The 22,714-nt window shown below is 42.0% G+C and overlaps 2 protein-coding genes across 7 annotated transcripts in view; one reads left to right on the top strand and one right to left on the bottom strand.

The window, feature by feature from the left end:
* LOC135462441 (coronin-2B-like) overlaps window positions 1–22,714 on the bottom strand; it is an 85,794-nt gene that overhangs the window by 27,490 nt on the left and 35,590 nt on the right. For 4 of the 6 annotated variants that reach the window (XM_064739665.1, XM_064739666.1, XM_064739669.1 and 1 more), the window contains exons 3-4: window positions 13,490–13,558; window positions 9,913–10,096 (exon numbers count right to left, since the gene is read on the bottom strand). In XM_064739665.1, the coding sequence (XP_064595735.1) occupies window positions 9,913–9,948 (36 nt within the window). In that variant the 5' untranslated portion in view covers window positions 9,949–10,096; window positions 13,490–13,558. Of the gene's footprint in view, window positions 1–2,441; window positions 2,605–9,912; window positions 10,097–13,489; window positions 13,559–22,714 lie in introns of all 6 variants that reach the window. The other 2 variants (XM_064739668.1, XM_064739667.1) reach the window with 2 other exon arrangements.
* LOC135462632 (mucin-3B-like) overlaps window positions 22,065–22,714 on the top strand; it is a 2,184-nt gene continuing 1,534 nt past the window's right edge. The window contains exon 1 of the mRNA XM_064739856.1: window positions 22,065–22,714. This exon is cut by the window's right edge and continues 1,534 nt beyond it. Coding sequence (XP_064595926.1) covers window positions 22,065–22,714 — 650 coding nt within the window.

The raw sequence follows: 22,714 nt of genomic DNA on the forward strand, positions 1-22,714 counted from the left end.
ATGAATTCAAGGTGAAAATGGAGGATTGCTTTTATAATAATCAGAGGTCACTTAAGGCAAAGAAGACACTAAAATGAAGTGTGTATGAAGGATGAACAACCATTAAAAGCTGTCTTAGAAAAAAGCATTTGAATATTTTACTCTATGATGACCTTTACTGACCACAATGAGACCAGTGATGTCACATAAGGCTTTTGCTACATCACAGACTGCTACATTGTGTCATTCAAAATGCATACACATATAGATCCATCAATGCATTTGCTGATCTGACCTTCAAATGAATGATTTTAGGCAACAAAATTTAGTACAGATGTGAGGTAAATGATTCCTTCTGGGCCACAACAGACCACCTCAGAATCTGATCTATTGACACAATTTTACTCGGTAAGAAAAATTCCCCACAAAATAAAACCACCTTTATCCTGGACAGTTTTTAATGGTCTTTCATCTGATAAATTCTTCATTTTAGAGTGGTTTTTGTCTTCAACACTGTACATGTTGTTAACAGATGTGCAAGCTCCGTCACCATAGCCTTAAGCTCAAACAGCCAGCTAGATTTTTGTGAAGTAATACCCTGTCCCTAACTCATGCCCACACTAAATGTACCATTAGACATGGAATTCCAAATCACGCCTCAAGATAATACCGTATGACGGATTTCACACCTGCTAACGAGCTAAGCTGTGGTGTACTACTGAAGTCAGGTGTGTCGGTATTTACATCAACTCAGGTGTGAGATTGAGGACATGACCTAGACTAGCTTAATGGTCAGACACAGGTAAGTTGATTACCTGAACCTCTATTAAAGTGACAAGAGGTAATTGGTTTAAGATCTACCCCCTTCACCAACCCTCAACTCCTTCCCCCACCCCCAACTCCGTTCCCCACCCCCAACTCCCTTCCCAAGCGATCAAAATAAGGATCGTCAAATAATTAATCCCTCAGGTGAACTTTTCATTCTTAAAGGAGAAGAAAATTTAAATATCAAACAACTACCACTGAAAAGAGCATGCATTTCCTTGCAGGAGCATGCCATATAAAATTCTAATATGTAACTGATAAATTATAAATAAAGCCAGCGCCAAAATCCGCTGTGGGCGACTCCATTTTGCCTAAAAACTAGTCCTGAAGTCTTCTGTGTTAGGAATAGAACTGACATCAGAAACCGCTGAAGTGCTGTTCGTACATTTCCGGTAGAACTCTTCTTCCTAGAAGGTAGCAAACAGTACAGTTCATTTTCCGCTTAACTATCGGGAAAACCGAATTTTGGACATAGGTTCTGAGTTCACATGAACAAGCCAGCAATTTTAATGACTCTCACTGGCTGAGAGAAAAACACAACCCCAGCATAAATTACAAGATGGAGGACGTGATGAACTTAGCGATTTATGCCAGCTTTGCCGTTTTCAGACTTTATGTGTATGGCTAGAAAAAATCGCAAAATTTTGCAGCAGACACCACCAGATAGAAAACAAAATGTGCTCTTTTCAGTCTATAGCGTCATTGTTTCAAGTTTTCTTCTCCTTCAGAAATGGAATAGCGTGTTGTAAATTTTCTCATACAGCTAGCTTCAGTGGCATGTAAGATTGTGACTGTAAAACAGTTGTATGTGAGGGAGATACTGATACTTTGTTCTACCTTCATAGTACAGGTAACATGTACAGGTAGTTACGACAATAGAAGGTGACCTGCCTGTTTATGAGGTGGTATTACTCGTACACATTGTACCTGTACTATACATATGTGCTGTATTTTACTGGTACTTTATGTGCTGTATTTTACTGGTACTTTACAGTCCGTATTGTACCGGTACTTTATGTTCCGTATTGTACCCGTACTTTATGTGCTGTATTGTACCCGTGCTTTATGTGCTGTATTGTACCCGTACTTTATGTGCTGTATTGTACCGATACTTTATGTTCTGTATTGTACCGGTACTTTATGTGCTGTATTGTACCCGTACTTTATGTGCTGTATGTGATAGACTCCAAGGCATCCAACACTGTAAAAAGTAATTGTATTTATCAATCCCTAAAACAAAATTTTCTGTAATGATTTCCATTTCAAATTCTTCATCTAAACCCCAAAAGTAAATATGTCCAGCATGACGAAACGTAATACACCATGGCAAAATGTAATATAACATGGCAAAATGTAATACACCATGGCAAAATGTAATACACTATGGCAAAATGTAATACACCATGGCAAAATGTAATACACTATGGCAAAATGTAATACACCATGGCAAAATGTAATACACCATGGCAAAATGTACATGCTTGTACACCAAAACAAAATATTAACAATGTCACAAAGTATTACATGTACCATGTCTGTGACTGTGAGCAAGTATACCGAGCTGATGACCCCACAATACTGATCTACCTGTAGTCTACACACATGCCTGCCTGCACCTGAACCACTACAAAACTTACCTTAAAACGGACAGATGTTAGCCTTTGTCAAGGAATGGAGGGGTGTACTATAAGTGGTCAATAATCAATAACCAGCTGATCAGCGATCAATACATGCAAGAGATCACAGCAGCAGAGATCCATATTGCAAGACTAAGCGACACATGCAAGCTGCAAGCGGCGTCTGAAAGAAAAAGAAACCCAGAGCCCACCATAAGCCGTTTGATGTGTGATACACAAGACAGACATAAAAACAGCAGGTGCTATAACGAGTTTTCTCAAGGTGTGCAGGTAGAGTAATTACAAGTTAGTCTGTTTCAGGTGTTTGTTGTGGACTTGGTCTCCTGGATGTATACTTGTGTTTGTGAACAATTCTACATATATATATATATACATGTATATGTGTGAATGGGCCCATTCAGCGACAACAACTGCCAGCAGATTTATGTACCCAATATACACATACAAAGCCAGGTCAGTGTCTCAGGATGATCTCTTTCATGAAAAAAAAAAACACCCAATATCACCCAGCGCACGGTTAATTAACATCGCATGGCCAAATACGGACGGAAAAAAACTAAGGAGTACGTGCAGTCAATCAGCTTGACAACTTCATGGAATTTTTCCACCCAAATAATTGCTCTGCTGTATGAACTGTGCTACAAAAATTGTTGAACTGATGGTGAAAAATCAGGTCATGTCAATATTGTGTGAAATTATAGATGACTTACAATACATGAATAAAAATAAAGAAGTTATTGAGGTACAATGTCTGGGAGGTGCCTTAGTTATCTCTTTCAGAGAATAAACCGAGGCTAACATATGCTCTGAAATCCCAACTTTCTGTTGTCAGTTATACAGGGGCAACCATAATTAGAAGCTGATTCTGTGCCACTCCACAATCACTAAATACAGCCCTTACTACAGCTCTGTGCCTACAGCCTGCACAGATCAAACTCCACAATCACTAAATACAACCCTGACTACAGCTCTGTGTTCACAGCCTGCACAGATCAAACTCCACAATCACTAAATACAGCCCTGACTACAGCGCTGTGCCTACAGCCTGCACAGATCACACTCCACAATCACTAAATACAGCCCTGACTACAGCTCTGTGCCTACAGCCTGCACAGATCAAACTCCACAATCACTAAATACAGCCCTGACTACAGCTCTGTGTTCACAGCCTGTACAGATCAAATTTCACAATCACTAAATACAGCCCTGACTACAGCTCTGTGTTCAGAGCCTGTACAGATCACACTTCATAATCACTAAATACAGCCCTTACTACAGCTCTGTGTTCACAACCTGTACAGATCAAACTCCACAATCACTAAATACAGCCCTGAGTACAGCTCTGTGTTCATACCATGTACAGATCAAACTTCACAATCACTAAATACAGCTCTTACTACAGCTCTGTGTTCACAACCTGTACAGATCAAACTCCACAATCACTAAATACAGCCCTGACTACAGCTGTGTGCCTACAGCCTGTACAGATCACACTCCACAATCACTAAATACAGCTCTTACTACAGCTCTGTGTTCACAACCTGTACAGATCAAACTCCACAATCACTAAATACAGCCCTGACTACAGCTCTGTGCCTACAGCCTGTACAGATCACACTCCACAATCACTAAATACAGCCCTGAGTACAACTCTGTGTTCACAACCTGTACAGATCACACTCCACAATCACTAAATACAGCCCTGAGTACAGCTCTGTGCCTACAGCCTGTACAGATCACACTCCACAATCACTAAATACAACCCTGACTACAGCTCTGTGTTCACAACCTGTACAGATCACACTCCACAATCACTAAATACAGCCCTGAGTACAACTCTGTGCCTACAGCCTGTACAGATCACACTCCACAATCACTAAATACAGCCCTGAGTACAACTCTGTGCCTACAGCCTGTACAGATCACACTCCACAATCACTAAATACAGCCCTTACTACAGCTCTGTGCTCACAGCCTGTACAGATCACACTTCATAATCACTAAATACAGCCCTGACTACAACTCTGTGTTCACAACCTGTACAGATCACACTCCACAATCACTAAATACAGCCCTGAGTACAGCTCTGTGCCTACAGCCTGTACAGATCACACTCCACAATCACTAAATACAGCCCTTACTACAGCTCTGTGCTCACAACCTGTACAGATCACACTCCACAATCACTAAATACAGCCCTGACTACAGCTCTGTGTTCACAACCTGTACAGATCACACTCCACAATCACTAAATACAGCCCTGACTACAGCTGTGTGCCTACAGCCTGTACAGATCACACTCCACAATCACTAAATACAGCCCTGACTACAGCTGTGTGCCTACAGCCTGTACAGATCACACTCCACAATCACTAAATACAGCTCTTACTACAGCTCTGTGTTCACAACCTGTACAGATCAAACTCCACAATCACTAAATACAGCCCTGACTACAGCTCTGTGCCTACAGCCTGTACAGATCACACTCCACAATCACTAAATATAGCCCTCACTACAGCTCTGTGTTCACAACCTGTACAGATCACACTCCACAATCACTAAATACAGCCCTGACTACAGCTCTGTGTTCACAGCCTGTACAGATCACACTCCACAATCACTAAATACAGCCCTGACTACAGCTCTGTGTTCACAGCCTGTACAGATCACACTTCATAATCACTAAATACAGCCCTGACTACAACTCTGTGTTCACAGCCTGTACAGATCACACCCCACAATCACTAAATACAACCCTGACTACAACTCTGTGTTCATGCCCTGAACAGATCAAACTTGCTACCTTTACCTAGCCTGCACAAAGCAAAGCTGAACAATCTGTCATGAAATACACACATATATACATGTAAGTATAAATCATGAAATACACACATATATACATGTAAGTATAAATCATGAAATACACACATATATACATGTAAGTATAAATCTGTTTGCTACAAACACAAATATAAACACTACAATTTATTCTGCCACAACAAGTTTCCACAACTTACAGCACAGACAGCTTCCTTGTTAACTCCCCAAAGGTAAAACTGGTCTTACTCTATCAGGTGCTAACAAATGGCAAACCGTCATTGTTTTTGGTTGAATCCAGGTACATAAAAGGTTATCCGAGCCTACACACTACATACTGTTCCCGTACATCAGGCCACTTTTGTAGCTTACGTTTCAGTTCATAATTCCAGGTAAGTCAAACCCGCTCCGATCTAATCTTGTTTAAATACACCCTGAGAAATTTGAATTCAAATACAAATGCCTCCGCAAGAGTACAGGGCATAAATTCTGGCTGACCTAGTTTTGTAGAGCTGAGATACATGTATCAATAAACTGGGTCAGCTATACTGTCAACTTCACAGCATATACCCATATATACAAAAAAATGTTGTAACCTTTGCAGAAATGACAGCATGTTTTAACAAACAGGTTCCACATATGTTGTTAATCCTATCACAGGTAACAACTCATCGGTATAGATGTTTAACTGTCTTTATTATGTGTAGCTTACAGATGCATCTTTTGCTCTTTCTCTTTATTTTACCTGTTCATTTTCATGGTGACTTGTTCTGAATTTTTTTCAAAAAACGTAAACCATGTGTACTTATACACTATTTTTTTCTAATGTACGTATATACCATAATGTCTGATAAGAGCAGAGACATACCTCAACCAAAAACTTATCTACGACTAGAAAATATAACTATTTAAAATAAACAGGTTACTTTAGTCACACTTAAAATTAAATTGAACTCCTTCATGAAAAATGTGCAGGAGTCTGAGGTACACTCATTCATGTTGCTCCCTTTCAAACATTTTTTTTTTTTTCCAAAGTTTACAAATGAAGACGTCCTTAATTAGAAATATTTCTAGTTAGAATTTCTTCCTCCCTGGTCAGAATTTGTTCCTTCCTCCCTGGTCAGAATTTGTTCCTTCCTCCCTGGTCAGAATTTGTTCCTTCCTCCCTGGTCAGAATTTGTTCCTTCCCTGATCAGAAGCTAAGCTTTGGTCTTCCCTGGTCAGAATTTGTTCCTTCCTCCCTGGTCAGAATTTGTTCCTTCCTCTTTGGTCAGAATTTGTTCCTTCCTCCCTGGTCAGAATTTGTTCCTTCCTCCCTGGTCAGAATTTGTTCCTTCTTCTTTGGTCAGAATTTGTTCCTTCCTCCCTGGTCAGAATTTGTTCCTTCCTCTTTGGTCAGAATTTGTTCCTTCCTCTTTGGTCAGAATTTGTTCCTTCCTCCCTGGTCAGAATTTGTTCCTTCCTCCCTGGTCAGAATTTGTTCCTTCCTCCCTGGTCAGAATTTGTTCCTTCCTCCCAGGTCAGAATTTGTTCCTTCCTCCCTGGTCAGAATTTGTTCCTTCCTCCCTGATCAGAATTTGTTCCTTCCTCCCTGGTCAGAATTTGTTCCTTCCTCCCTGGTCAGAATTTCTTCTTCCATGATCAGAAGCTACGCTTTGGTTCATTAAGTAGAAAACTGTCTATGTCATACTGCATGAAGTCCATGTATATGTGCTCACGTATCTGACAAGCTGAACAGTTATAGAATGGAACTGAACCTGAATGTGCTGGCCCCCGTAGCGGACACTTTACCAACTCAGCCACCCAGGCCGGTGGGGGTGCTGTATATAACTTCCTCAGACTGAAGAGTCCTGGGTACATTGTATGCACCTGTGTAACTCTGATGTTGTATTCTATGAATATTATTTAACTCTTTATGTTATGTAGCCTCTGACCACGTCAGGGCAGTGCTTCCATCAACACAATCAAGATACACATACAAACATACTGGTACAAACATTTCACCCTGAAGGCCAGTACCCTTGTTACCCTTACCAAACCACCGGCCCCTGCCCCATTCCTAACCCCCTCCCCTCACCACTAAGACCCACCCACCTCTATTCCACTGCTTCCGAGCCACTAGGTACATGTACCACAGAAGATTCAAGAAAAACACGCACGTACCATACTAATCTTATGGCTTGAACTTATGGGAGACATTTTTAAGGTGAGTATGGTAATTGCTTTTGTACACAAGACATGAAATGTGTGGATATGCTACTTTATAGTGAACTGATCACTACACTCTACAGCTACATGTATGGTTCATTCCCACTGATCACTACACTCCACAGCTACATGTATGGTCCATTCCCACTGATCACTACACTCCACAGCTACGTGTATGGTCCATTCCCACTGATCACTACACTCCACAGCTACATGTATGGTTCATTCCCACTGATCACTACACTCTACAGCTACATGTATGGTTCATTCCCACTGATCACTACACTCCACAGCTACATGTATGGTCCATTCCCACTGATCACTACACTCCACAGCTACACGTATGGTCCATTCCCACTGATCACTACACTCCACAGCTACACGTATGGTCCATTCCCACTGATCACTACACTCCACAGCTACACGCATGGTCCAATCCCACTGATCACTACACTCCACAGCTACACGTATGGTTCATACCCACTGATCACTACACTCCACAGCTACATGTATGGTCCATTCCCACTGATCACTACACTCCACAGCTACATGTAAGGTCCATTCCCACTGATCACTACACTCCACAGCTACATGTAAGGTCCATTCCCACTGATCACTACACTCCACAGCTCCATGTATGGTCCATTCCCACTGATCACTACACTCCACAGCTACATGTATGGTCCATTCCCACTGATCACTACACTCCACAGCTACATGTATGGTCCATTCCCACTGATCACTACACTCTACAGCAACATGTACGGTTTATTCCCACTGATCACTACACTCCACAGCTACATGTATGGTCCATTCCCACTGATCACTACATTCCACAGCTACATGTATGGTTCATACCCACTGACCCACTAAGTCAGGAAATCAGACAACTGGCTTCGTTTTCAGGGTATACCACTTTATTTCACAATGCCTCTATTGAAAGGTTACTCAGTCCAGGGAAAATGAAAGGATTAAAAGACTGTGCATCACACACTTACCATGCACAATTGACACGAAATGGCAAATCTGTGTCAAATGTGATGGCCACCAAAATGCATTGAAAATTGGATACCTAGTCCTGAATGTCCTGTCTAGCAAAGCTTGAAGTTTTGTATACCCTAAAGCAGAAGGCGTTCACATGTTCATGAATGCTGTTTGCTGTAAAATGCGACATACACGTCTATGGAAATACAAAACTGTGTGGCACCAGGGAGGACACACTGTACCTATGTATTCATAAAACCCAATCATATTCCCAACAGAAATACTTTATGATTCATCATCACAAATGATTTCACCATATTATTTCAACTCCTGAAGCTCTAAAGGGACCACAGATGTTCATCTTGACCTAACTAGACAATCAACGTACACTTCATCTTGACCTAACTAGACAATCAACTAGACAATCAATGTAAACTTCATCTTTACCTAACTAGACAATCAACTAGACAATCAACGTAAACTTCATCTTGACCTAACTAGACAATCAACTAGACAATGAATGTAAACTTCATCTTGACCTAACTAGACAATCAATGTAAACTTCATCTTTACCTAACTAGACAATCAAAGTAAACTTCATCTTGACCTAACTAGACAATCAAAGTAAACTTCATCTTGACCTAACTAGACAATCAATGTAAACTTCATCTTTACCTAACAATCAATGACAATCAACGTAAACCTAGACAATCAACGTAAACCTAGTTCCCTTTGGATTTGGGGACACTGTGACATCAAAGTGGTCTTGCTTCATTAATCTAACCATCAACAAGCTTGTGGAAAGTGCTACACGTTATGAACACAGATTACGTGATCCAACAATGACATCACAAAATTCTAAAAACAAAAAAGTGATGGATATATTTCACACAATGTTACATTGTACAATTGTAAGATCCTTATTATTACCTTATAATAATGGACCATATTCCAACAGAAAACCCACAATCTTATACAGTAACAGGAAATGCTAGTTACAAATATTTTTTGTGAAAATTGCAAGTGTTAGCTTGTACTTCAGCTTTAATAAGAATGTGTTCCCTTAGAGATTTACATCTTCATGTCTTCACAATTTCCTTCTCCTGATCATTAAAGCAGAAAATTCTCGGGCTTTGAAAAGACATTTTTCTTGGACTCCTGCTCCATAAGTTAGTTAGTACGTTAATCAAAACTGGCAACTGTTTAACAGAAAAAAATGCAAAACATTAAGGAACAATGTAGCACCTAAAATCAAAACATTTTATTTTCTGCACACTTATATTGTATTTTCACTGAAATTCCACTGCTAACAACATCACAGCAAAGTTTATATTTGAATGCAAAAAAAAAAAAAGGCATACAATTTACATCTCTATCATGAACAACAACAACAGCAATGTTGCAAAATAACACATGAACCACACTGTGCAAGACTTGCACCATGCAAACATCAAACTATTACCTCCATATTGTTATTATTATTATTATAGGCTTCCATGCTGATTATAGTCTGCTCAGAGAAAGCTCTCTAGCGCAAGGAGGAAGAAAAGTCTGCTGAAGTTCTCCTTTTTTTAGAAACTGAAGAGCTCTGATATTTGCCTCTCTATGCAAAACACTCACACCAGCTATAAGATAAAAAGGCTCAGCTGTGAAAGAAAACAAAAACAGATAGGAAAACACGGTCCTACGCAAAAAATGGCAACAGAACGTGGTCTTCACGTAAATGAGAGCCTTCTTAAATACTTCCAGTGATTGACCCTCACCAAGGACATGCGTGATGTTGGTAATATGTAAATGATACCGCATGATCCATGGATAAATGTTGGTATTAAACGATAAATATGATACATATCGCAGAGCATGCCACACACTGAGCACAATCCTGTGGAGCATTAATCTGCACTGGGACACTGGGACACAGGGCACTGGGACACTGCGGCACAGGGCACTGGGACCCTGCGGCACAGGGCACTGGGACCCTGCGGCACAGGGCACTGGGACACTGAGGCACAGGGCACTGGGACACTGCGGCACAGGGCACTGGGACCCTGCGGCACAGGGCACTGGGACACTGAGGCACAGGGCACTGGGACACTGTGGCACTGGGCACTGGGACACTGTGGCACTGGGGCAAGTGCCCTGTTTCCTAACTATGGGCTCCATGTACTGTGATAACATCGAAGATAAAATGATGAATTATAAGTGTTGAAATATACTTAATATTAATCTACATATGTGCAGCTTAAAGTAACACGATGAAGAAGGCAATGACGAGTGATGCTAAATCTCGCATCATGCAATATTAAAACTACAAGTGTACATGTAACCAAAAACATCGTCTTAAACTTTCTGTTTCATTTATATTTATATATATATATTGTTTCTTCTTTCGTTTTTGCTCAATTTGCTGATTTCGGCCACCCCTTAATGGTGTACTTTCTGCATTCGACAACGGAGGACCAGTAGTAAATACGGATACATGTTCTGTTTCAACTTACTGATGAAAGATTATTTATTTATTTACTTCATTGGAATATTTCGCTTACATGACAGCGTCGAGCATTATGGTGGGAGGAAACCGAGTGGTGCGCGGAGAAAACCCACAACCATCTGCAGGTTGCTGGCAGACCTTTATTTGATTATCATTATTTGTTTCATCAGTATTCTATAACAGGTAGAGAACCACCAAAGGCCCCCCCCCCCCCCCATGTATTCCTGCGTCTACATGTATGACAGATCGCAGTTCAATCCCACCAGCTTCTCCAAGATCAATTTTTCTTCCAGAGCCAAACTCTTTAACAAAATTATTAGAGGACACCAATTTTATTTTGTGCTTTACGCACGTCGATTTTTATGTTTTTACGACTTTCCTATTTTGCAAAGGCATTCCGATCATGTAAATGTGTCTGAAAAAATTCCAGAGGTAGTCTTGATTTTTCTAAGTATTAGAGGATTTTCAAGGTTTATATTTATTTCTATACCCTGACCTCTGACCTCTGACATTGAAAAAAGATTTACTCTGCACGGTGAACAATAATTTAAATAGATATTCCCTCAGATCAATGGATGCTGTCAGCCAAATTTTTTAAACTCTTGTACCATTACAAACATAACTCTGCAGAATTGACAGAAAATAGGCAAAAAATAATATTCATTGATTATCTTATTGATTTTTGTCACAAACATGACTTAATCCTTTAGCACTTCATTGTTGAACAGTTTTTAGTACAGAACAATATAATCACACTGTGTACACAGTGAAAAGAAACTTTCACACTGTGTACACAGTGAACAGAAACTTTCACTTGTGTGAGCAAACCAAACGCCAGATGTGGCACTGGCACCCTTCCGTTACAAAAAAATGGGCTGGCAAACTAGGTACACATGGACTAACAGCTTTACTGTATTGGAGAGAAGACAGGCACAAATACCGTATTTCACCTGAAATTTAGCACTGACATGTTTTGTTTGATTCTGATTTATTCATCAGCCTTTAATATTGAGCCACATGCATTTAAGAGATTTTTGTGAAGTTTATTAAATTAATAAATTAATTATTATATTAAATGAATTAAATTAATTTCTGAATGGAATAACTTGACACCCAAAGTAGCAGTTTAAGCCTTTAATGTGCTTCTGAAAGGGCATTTTCACACACCAAACTTTAGGTGAAGTATGTTACACTGTCTGGTGTCGGGTATTGATCCTGTGGTCTCGTAATAGGTCTAAAAATATGGCAGAAAAATATCTTGGACATTATTAATCCCTGCTGCTGGAATGTTAGTAATTCATGACAGGGAAGTGTAATTCATGACAATGAAGTGTAATTCATGACAGGGGAAGTGTAATTCATGACAATGAAGTGTAATTCAAGACAGAAAAGTGTAATCCATGACACTGAAGTTTAATTCATGACACTGAAGTGTAATTCATGACAGGGAAGTGTAATTCATGACAATGAAGTGTAATTCAAGACAGAAAAGTGTAATCCATGACACTGAAGTGTAATTCATGACAGAAAAGTGTAATTCATGAAAATGAAGTGTAATCCAAGACAGAAAAGTGTAATTCATGACACTGAAGTGTAATTCATGACAGGGGAGTGTAATTCACAGATGACATAATGGGACATGACTGAAAAAATAAAACAGATGAAAATGTCCCTTCCCAATTTTTGATACAATCTGATACAGATGAATGTGCCTATTTTCATCAGAACATTTTCAACAAAAAATGAAGGAAATGAAATCTAAAAAGTTAAATGTCCTGCCTGATAATGGAATGCCCTGTTCTACAAACCAAACAATGACTTGTGCAGAAATATACGCCTTTTCACTGAAGAGAAATTAACCCTTTTAATTTTAACAGAGGTATTACACAAGTACATGTATAATGATGGTCAAACCCACAGCGGAAAGGGTTAACAAATTAACAGGTACGGACACCATAAATGTAGATTTTCCCCAGAATAGCTCTGATCAATCAATTAATTAAACAATCACGAAAGTGTTTTAAATCATTAAATTGTATGAGTGGAAGGGGCAATTAGAAATATCAAAGTAACAACTGATTAAATTGTAGTCATCTAATTTTACATTCTCTATTAACAATCAAAATTGTTATCGACAAATTTTCTCAGAGCTGCAAGGAACATCATGTCAAAGTATTCATAAAACACTTATTTAAATTACTTATCTAATTTTCTCTTCTGTAAAAAAAATTTTAAAAAAATTTGACTGCTCTTACAAACGGATCAAAGAAGCATAAATGTCTAGACTGCATGATTTAAGATAAAAATAATTTTCCATGTGCGTGATGTTCCAGATATATCCAATACTATAATTGTTCACGATCGTCTTCATGTGCGTGAACAAACTGGTGAAGTAATCTACATGGACCAAACCCAACATCAACAAAGTTATTAGACCCTGCCACCATTAACATCATTCCATATATTATATATGGTTTTTTTTGAGGGTCATTTTTATTTTCGTAGTATTCCCATCACATGAAGTGTTGTAGATGTAGTAAATACTCACTGGCATTTTGGACCAATCGTGTTGAAGACTCTTCTAAACTTCTACATCCAGTTTGTCTCTACCTTGTTTCTGAAATACACACAGAGCAAAAAAAAATATATATATATTAACATACTTATTTGATTAATGATTTGCTCAACAATATTTCAATTTATACAAAGGCGTCCAGCATTATGGTTGGAAGAAACAAAAAAGAGTGCCCAGAGTGGAAGCCACATATGCTGGACTTGAACTCACAGCAAACGCACTAATACATGCACATTGTGCCAAATAGTTTTTTAACTGTCTGTACATGAATTTTTACCAGGTTTCAGTGTTTGAAAACATAATCAAGATATTCAGACATATTTCATAGTATTTAAGCAACTTACAGTACTCGCACAGGACAAAATTATTTATTCAATCAATAATTATAGACATTAATATTAATGCTTTTCCAAATGCTCAGTCCTACAATAACTGAATACTTATAAATGTACACTTCCCCACAAACACGTGGGGATGGGGTGAAGGGGAGGGGGGCGGACATCTACACTCAGTGTACATATGTACTCAGAGGTCAGACTACAGAGACAAACCCTGGCATCTTGAGTGGTACAGAGAGGGTCTTCAGGACAAATAAGGTTTGATAAGTCACAGGTCACCTACTAGCTAGACTATATCTATAGACACGCCTGTAATCAATGACACAGGTGAATGGAATTCCTTCAGACACCTGCACTTTGTCCACAGCTAAATGTGTGCTTTTTCTGAAGTGAAGATCTCCGTGTCAGTCAGATGTAGAAATGCACATGTAAAACAGATGTATGTGCATGTATACAGTTGTGCCAAATGCCTGCCACTAGTGTGGCAGTTGTGTGCTTCTTATTTGGCAGTGGTGTGACTGCTGTGAGCCAGTAGTGTAACAGTTGTGTGGTTTTTGTCTGACAGTAGTGTGACTGCTGTGAGCCAGCAGAGTGGCAGTTGTGTGCTTCTTGTCTGGCAGTGGCGTGACTACTGTGAGCCAGTAGTGTAACAGTTGTGTGGTTTTTGTCTGACAGTAGTGTGACTGCTGTGAGCCAGCAGAGTGGCAGTTGTGTGCTTCTTGTCTGGCAGTGGTGTGACTGCTGTGATCCAGTAGTGTGGCAGTTGTGTGCTTCTTGTCTGGCAGTGGTGTGACTGCTGTGATCCAGCAGTGTGACAGTTGTGTGCTTCTTGTCTGGCAGTGGTCTGACTGCTGTGAGCCAGCAGAGTGGCAGTTGTGTGCTTCTTGTCTGGCAGTGGTGTGACTGCTGTGATCCAGCAGTGTGGCAGTTGTGTGCTTCTTGTCTGGCAGTGGTGTGACTGCTGTAATCCAATAGTATGACAGTTGTGTGCTTCTTATTTGGCAGTGGTGTGACTGCTGTGATCCAGCAGTGTGACAGTTGTGTGCTTCTTGTCTGGCAGTGGTCTGACTGCTGTGAGCCAGCAGAGTGGCAGTTGTGTGCTTCTTGTCTGGCAGTGGTGTGACTGCTGTGATCCAGCAGTGTGGCAGTTGTGTGCTTCTTGTCTGGCAGTGGTCTGACTGCTGTCAGCCAGCAGAGTGGCAGTTGTGTGCTTCTTGTCTGGCAGTGGTGTGACTGCTGTGATCCAGCAGTGTGGCAGTCGTGTGCTTCTTGTCTGGCAGTGGTGTGATTGCTGTGATCCAGTAGTGTGACAGTTGTCTGCTTCTTGTCAGGCAGTGGTGTGACTGTTGTGATCCAGTAGTGTGGCAGTTGTGTGCTTCTTGTCTGGCAGTAGTGTGACTTCTGTGAGCCAGTAGTGTGGCAGTTGTGTGCTTCTTGTCTGGCAGTAGTGTGACTGCTGTGATCCAGTAGTGTGGCAGTTGTGTGCTTCTTGTCTGGCAGTAGTGTGACTGCTGTGATCCAGTAGTGTGGCAGTTGTGTGCTTCTTGTCTGGCAGTGATGTGACTGTTGTGATCCAATAGTATGACAGTTGTGTGCTTCTTGTCTGGCAGTGGTGTGACTGTTGTGATCCAATAGTATGACAGTTGTGTGCTTCTTGTCTGGCAGTGGTGTGACTGCTGTGAGGCAGTGGTGTAACAGTTGTGTACTTCTTGTCTGGCAGTGGTGTGACTGTTGTGATCCAATAGTGTGACAGTTGTGTGCTTCTTATCTGGCAGTAGTGTGACTGTTGTGATCCAATAGTATGACAGTTGTGTGCTTATTGTCTGGTAGTGGTGTGACTGTTGTGATCCAATAGTGTGACAGTTGTGTACTTCTTGTCTGGCAGTGGTGTAACTGCTGTGAGCCAACAGTATGACAGTTGTGTACTTCTTGTCTGGCAGTGGTGTGACTGTTGTGAGCCAGTAGTGTGACAGTTGTGTGCTTGTCTGGCAGTGGTGTGACTGCTGTGATCCAGTAGTGTGGCAGTTGTGTGCTTCTTGTCTGGCAGTAGTGTGACTTCTGTGATCCAGTAGTGTGACTGTTGTGTGCTTCTTGTCTGGCAGTAGTGTGACTTCTGTGAGCCAGTAGTGTGACTGTTGTGTGCTTCTTGTCTGGCAGTGGTGTGACTGCTGTGATCCAGCAGTGTGGCAGTTGTGTGCTTCTTGTCTGGCAGTGGTGTGATTGCTGTGATCCAGTAGTGTGACAGTTGTCTGCTTCTTGTCAGGCAGTGGTGTGACTGTTGTGATCCAGTAGTGTGGCAGTTGTGTGCTTCTTGTCTGGCAGTAGTGTGACTTCTGTGAGCCAGTAGTGTGGCAGTTGTGTGCTTCTTATCTGGCAGTGGTGTGACTGCTGTGATCCAGTAGTGTGACAGTTGTGTGCTTCTTGTCAGGCAGTGGTGTGACTGCTGTGATCCAGTAGTGTGACAGTTGTCTGCTTGTCTGGCAGTAGTGTGACTGCTGTGATCCAGTAGTATGACTGTTGTGTGCTTCTTGTCTGGCAGTAGTGTGACTGCTGTGAGCCAGTAGTGTAACAGTTGTGTACTTCTTGTCTGGCAGTAGTGTGACTTCTGTGAGCCAGTAGTGTGGCAGTTGTGTGCTTCTTGTCTGGCAGTAGTGTGACTGCTGTGATCCAGTAGTGTGGCAGTTGTGTGCTTCTTGTCTGGCAGTAGTGTGACTGCTGTGATCCAGAAATGTGGCAGTTGTGTGCTTCTTGTCTGGCAGTGATGTGACTGTTGTGATCCAATAGTATGACAGTTGTGTGCTTCTTGTCTGGCAGTGGTGTGACTGTTGTGATCCAATAGTATGACAGTTGTGTGCTTCTTGTCTGGCAGTGGTGTGACTGCTGTGAGGCAGTAGTGTAACAGTTGTGTACTTCTTGTCTGGCAGTGGTGTGACTGTTGTGATCCAATAGTGTGACAGTTGTGTGCTTCTTATCTGGCAGTAGTGTGACTGTTGTGATCCAATAGTATGACAGTTGTGTGCTTCTTGTCTGGTAGTGGTGTGACTGTTGTGAGCCAGTAGTGTGACAGTTGTGTACTTCTTGTCTGGCAGTGGTGTAACTGCTGTGAGCCAACAGTATGACAGTTGTGTACTTCTTGTCTGGCAGTGGTGTGACTGTTGTGAGCCAGTAGTGTGACAGTTGTGTGCTTGTCTGGCAGTGGTGTGACTGCTGTGATCCAGTAGTCTGGCAGTTGTGTGCTTCTTGTTTGGCAGTAGTGTGACTTCTGTGATCCAGTAGTGTGACTGTTGTGTGCTTCTTGTCTGGCAGTAGTGTGACTTCTGTGAGCCAGTAGTGTGACTGTTGTGTGCTTCTTGTCTGACAGTGGTGTGACTGCTGTGATCCAGCAGTGTGGCAGTTGTGTGCTTCTTGTCTGGCAGTGGTGTGATTGCTGTGATCCAGTAGTGTGACAGTTGTCTGCTTCTTGTCAGGCAGTGGTGTGACTGTTGTGATCCAGTAGTGTGGCAGTTGTGTGCTTCTTGTCTGGCAGTAGTGTGACTTCTGTGAGCCAGTAGTGTGGCAGTTGTGTGCTTCTTATCTGGCAGTGGTGTGACTGCTGTGATCCAGTAGTGTGACTGTTGTGTGCTTCTTGTCTGGCAGTGGTGTGACTGCTGTGATCCAGTAGTGTGACAGTTGTCTGCTTGTCTGGCAGTAGTGTGACTGCTGTGATCCAGTAGTATGACAGTTGTGTGCTTCTTGTCTGGCAGTGGTGTGACTGTTGTGATCCAATAGTGTGACAGTTGTGTACTTCTTGTCTGGCAGTGGTGTAACTGCTGTGAGCCAACAGTATGACAGTTGTGTACTTCTTGTCTGGCAGTGGTGTGACTGTTGTGAGCCAGTAGTGTGACAGTTGTGTGCTTGTCTGGCAGTGGTGTGACTGCTGTGATCCAGTAGTATGACAGTTGTGTACTTCTTGTCTGGCAGTGGTGTGACTGTTGTGATCCAATAGTATGACAGTTGTGTGCTTCTTATCTGGCAGTGGTGTGACTGCTGTGATCCAGCAGTGTGACAGTTGTGTGCTTCTTGTCTGGCAGTGGTCTGACTGCTGTGAGCCAGCAGAGTGGCAGTTGTGTGCTTCTTGTCTGGCAGTGGTGTGACTGCTGTGATCCAGCAGTGTGGCAGTTGTGTGCTTCTTGTCTGGCAGTGGTGTGACTGCTGTAATCCAATAGTATGACAGTTGTGTGCTTCTTATTTGGCAGTGGTGTGACTGCTGTGATCCAGCAGTGTGACAGTTGTGTGCTTCTTGTCTGGCAGTGGTCTGACTGTTGTGAGCCAGCAGTGTGACAGTTGTGTGCTTCTTGTCTGGCAGTGATGTGACTGCTGTGAGCCAGTAGTGTGACAGTTGTGTGCTTCTTATCTGGCAGTGGTGTGACTGTTGTGAGCCAGTAGTGTAACAGTTGTATGCTTCTTGTCTGGCAGTGGTGTGACTGTTGTGAGCCAGTAGTGTAACAGTTGTGTGCTTCTTGTCTGGCAGTGGTGTGACTGCTGTGAGCCAGTAGTGTGACAGTTGTGTGCTTCTTGTCAGGCAGTGGTGTAACTGTTGTGAGCCAGTAGTGTAACAGTTGTGTGCTTCTTGTCTGGCAGTGGTGTGACTGTTGTGAGCCAGTAGTGTGACAGTTGTGTGCTTCTTGTCTGGCAGTGATGTGACTGCTGTGAGCCAGTAGTGTGACAGTTGTGTGCTTCTATCTGGCAGTGGTGTGACTGCTGTGAGCCAGTAGTGTGACAGTTGTCTGCTTCTTGTCAGGCAGTGGTGTGACTGTTGTGAGCCAGTAGTGTAACAGTTGTGTGCTTCTTGTCTGGCAGTGGTGTGACTGCTGTGAGCCAGTAGTGTGACAGTGGTGTGCTTCTTGTCTGGCAGTGGTGTGACTGCTGTGAGCCAGTAGTGTGACTGTTGTGTGCTTCTTGTCTGGCAGTGGTGTGACTGTTGTGATCCAATAGTATGACAGTTGTGTGCTTCTTGTCTGGCAGTGGTGTGACTGTTGTGATCCAATAGTATGACAGTTGTGTGCTTCTTATCTGGCAGTGGTGTGACTGTTGTGAGCCAGTAGTGTGACAGTTGTGTGCTTCTTGTCTGGCAGTGATGTGACTGCTGTGAGCCAGTAGTGTGACAGTTGTGTGCTTCTTATCTGGCAGTGGTGTGACTGTTGTGAGCCAGTAGTGTAACAGTTGCGTGCTTCTTGTCTGGCAGTGGTGTGACTGCTGTGATCCAGTAGTGTGACAGTTGTGTGCTTCTTGTCAGGCAGTGGTGTGACTGTTGTGATCCAGTAGTGTGACTGTTGTGTGCTTCTTGTCTGGCAGTGGTGTGACTGTTGTGATCCAATAGTATGACAGTTGTGTGCTTCTTATCTGGCAGTGGTGTGACTGTTGTGAGCCAGTAGTGTGACTGTTGTGTGCTTCTTATCTGGCAGTGGTGTGACTGTTGTGATCCAGTAATGTCACTGTTGTGTGCTTCTTGTCTGGCAGTGGTGTGACTGCTGTGAGCCAGTAGTGTGACTGTTGTGTGCTTCTTATCTGGCAGTGGTGTGACTGCTGTGATCCAGTAATGTGACTGTTGTGTGCTTCTTGTCTGGCAGTGGTGTGACTGTTGTGATCCAATAGTGTGACAGTTGTGTGCTTCTTATTTGGCAGTGGTGTGACTGCTGTGATCCAGTAGTGTGACTGTTGTGTGCTTCTTGTCAGGCAGTGGTGTGACTGCTGTGAGCCAGTTGTGTGACAGTTGTGTGCTTCTTGTCTGGCAGTGGTGTGACTGTTGTGATCCAATAGTATGACAGTTGTGTGCTTCTTGTCTGGCAGTGGTGTGACTGCTGTGAGCCAGTAGTGTGACAGTTGTGTGCTTCTTGTCTGGCAGTGGTGTGACTGTTGTGATCCAATAGTATGACAGTTGTGTGCTTCTTATCTGGCAGTGGTGTGACTGCTGTGAGCCAATAGTATGACAGTTGTGTACTTCTTGTCAGGCAGTGATGTGACTGCTGTGAGCCAGTAGAGTGACAGTTGTGTGCTTCTTGTCTGGCAGTAGTGTGACTGCTGTGAGCCAGTGGTGTGGCAGTTGTCCGGTTGTAGGCTGACAATGGTGCGCTTGTACAGAGCAAGTGGAATGGCCATTGACAAGTTTTAACTTTGAATCGGTAGCAAGGGAAAGCAAAAGGAAACAAATTCAAAATACCAAGCTTCATACACAAATTAAAGAATTTGTAAATTTTGTAATGTACACTACAAGAATATACACTATTTAATTCCTATATTAAAGAGTCCTCAAAAACAAAATCCTCTAGACTTTCCATGGCAGTTTCCATAATGTTTTCCTGATGTGACATGATAATATTAATTATATTAACTGAATCAGGCAGATATGATGTTGAGTAAGGCAATTACGCTGAAACAACGTCATGCATGATTGGGAGCACAGCATCATTTGTGGTTTTACGTCAGTGATGGGTGACATCTAGTCTTCTTGCATGACATCACACCAGGCACAATTAGAAACAAACAAAGAAATTTTGTTTCTATATTATCCTCCCAATGCATTCTTTTCTACAATTTAAAAAAGCAATTTCGACCATCTCAATCCTTAACATTTAACCTTGCTTTTTCAGCACTAAAGTAGCTCTTTAAATGAATTGGATTTCATATCTCATCATTACTTCATGAAAATCTTGAAGGTGAATCTATTATGTACAATGCATTGGAAAATGTTGAAACAGAACTTGGGTCATAAGAAACCATGTATACCATATATACATTTACATTGTATTAATGTAAAACAGGATCTAAACTTCAATTTAATCAACTAAAATTGCTGCAGAGGTATATGCGAATGTACATATACAAGAGTGTGGACACAGCAAAAGAGGAAAAACATGCAGCAAATAAACCGTACATATTAAGCAGTACTGGTGTTGTAGAATCATATTCTTAGTTCTCAGGACGGACATATACATCCAATCCTCTCACACCCAACTCATTCAGAAATCTGTCTGACCCGGACTATTGAGCGGCACAGCTGACATAGAGACCAGACAACTGCTGGCACACTGCCATGACAAACCACTCCAATTTAGGAGCATTCGATACACCGACACAATCAATCACAGATCAATCACTGATCAATAACAGATCAATAACGCTTCTCGGACGATGCTCCAGTGAACAGTGCTAACATCATAAACATCTACACACGTTCTGAGTTCACCTCAAAACATAACCAGCCTGACCATTACTGACTCTGAGGTCACCTCAAAACATAACCAGCCTGACCATTACTGACTCTGAGGTCACCTCAAAACATAACCAGCCTGACCATTACTGACTCTGAGGTCACCTCAAAACATAACCAGTCTGACCATTACTGACTTACTGGTTGAGTTACGGTAATTCTTCAGCCTTTTTGCATGTTTACATGTTCGCATGTTCACATGTTTACATGTTCGCATGTTAATTTAAGCATATTCTGAAGATATTATTCCCTGTAGACTGACAAAGTTATACTTTTTGTAAGGCCCTGAAATTGCTCAACCCAACCAATGTAGTTTAATTTCCAAAATTAAATTAAAAAGGTGCATAATTTGCACTGAAAGCTGCTACTTTATATGCAAAAACGTTGAGGAACTGGGTTAAATAACTATCTTGTTTTCTGTAATGCTAATAAACATGTACTGATATCTTTATTTATTGTTGCAGGCAGAGGACTTTTGTATCCACGTGTTAAAAGTTAATATAGCAGAAAGAAAACTGATCAAATAATGCACTGTTCTACATCTACATGTAACCATCTGAAGAGACTTGTGTTATACAGCAAAAAACAAGAGGGAACAATTTAGAAATCTACGGTAAAAGCAATTGTACCCTAAACCTGTCTACTGGCTGACAGATCGGCTGTTGTGGGGTAAAGTCGAACAGACGATTTTTTGGTTGCCATGGAATTGTGGCAGTGCCAAGCTTCGTATGACGTCTCCCTCAAGATAATCATTATCCAACTCAGCCTGAAGTGCATGTATTCCTACACATGCAGAGTCGTGAGTATGCAGACACTCCTGAGAGAGAAAAAATAGTTCTACACAGCCAATTACAAACCGACAAGCAGCAGGCAACCAGGGTAAGGGTTATGACAGCAGCATGAGGCTGGCGTAATAATTTGTGATGACACAGCTCATGTAATTATAGCCAGCTACACCTGAATGTCTACACAGCAAACTTATGCCAGCTACAACTGCAGGTCCACACAGCAAACTTATGACCTGTCCATTACAGCCAGCTACACCTGCAGGTCCACACAGCAAACTTATTACCTGTCCATTATAGCCAGCTACACCTGCAGGTCTACACAGCAAACTTATTACCTGTCCATTATAGCCAGCTGCACCTGCAGGTCCACACAGCAAACTTATTACCTGTCCATTATAGCCAGCTGCACCTGCAGGTCCACACAGCAAACTTATGACCTGTCCATTATAGCCAGCTGCACCTGCAGGTCTACACAGCAAACTTATGCCATGTCCATTATAGCCAGCTACACCTGCAGGTCCACACAGCAAACTTATGACCTGTCCACTACAGCCAGCTGCACCTGCAGGTCCACACAGCAAACTTATGCCCTGTCCATTATAGCCAGCTGCACCTGCAGGTCCACACAGCAAACTTATGCCCTGTCCATTATAGCCAGCTACACCTGCAGGTCCACACAGCAAACTTATGACCTGTCCACTACAGCCAGCTGCACCTGCAGGTCTACACAGCAAACTTATGCCCTGTCCATTATAGCCAGCTACACCTGCAGGTCCACACAGCAAACTTATGACCTGTCCACTACAGCCAGCTGCACCTGCAG

This window comes from Liolophura sinensis, chromosome 2, assembly GCF_032854445.1.
Source record: "Liolophura sinensis isolate JHLJ2023 chromosome 2, CUHK_Ljap_v2, whole genome shotgun sequence".
Lineage (NCBI taxonomy): Eukaryota > Metazoa > Mollusca > Polyplacophora > Chitonida > Chitonidae > Liolophura > Liolophura sinensis.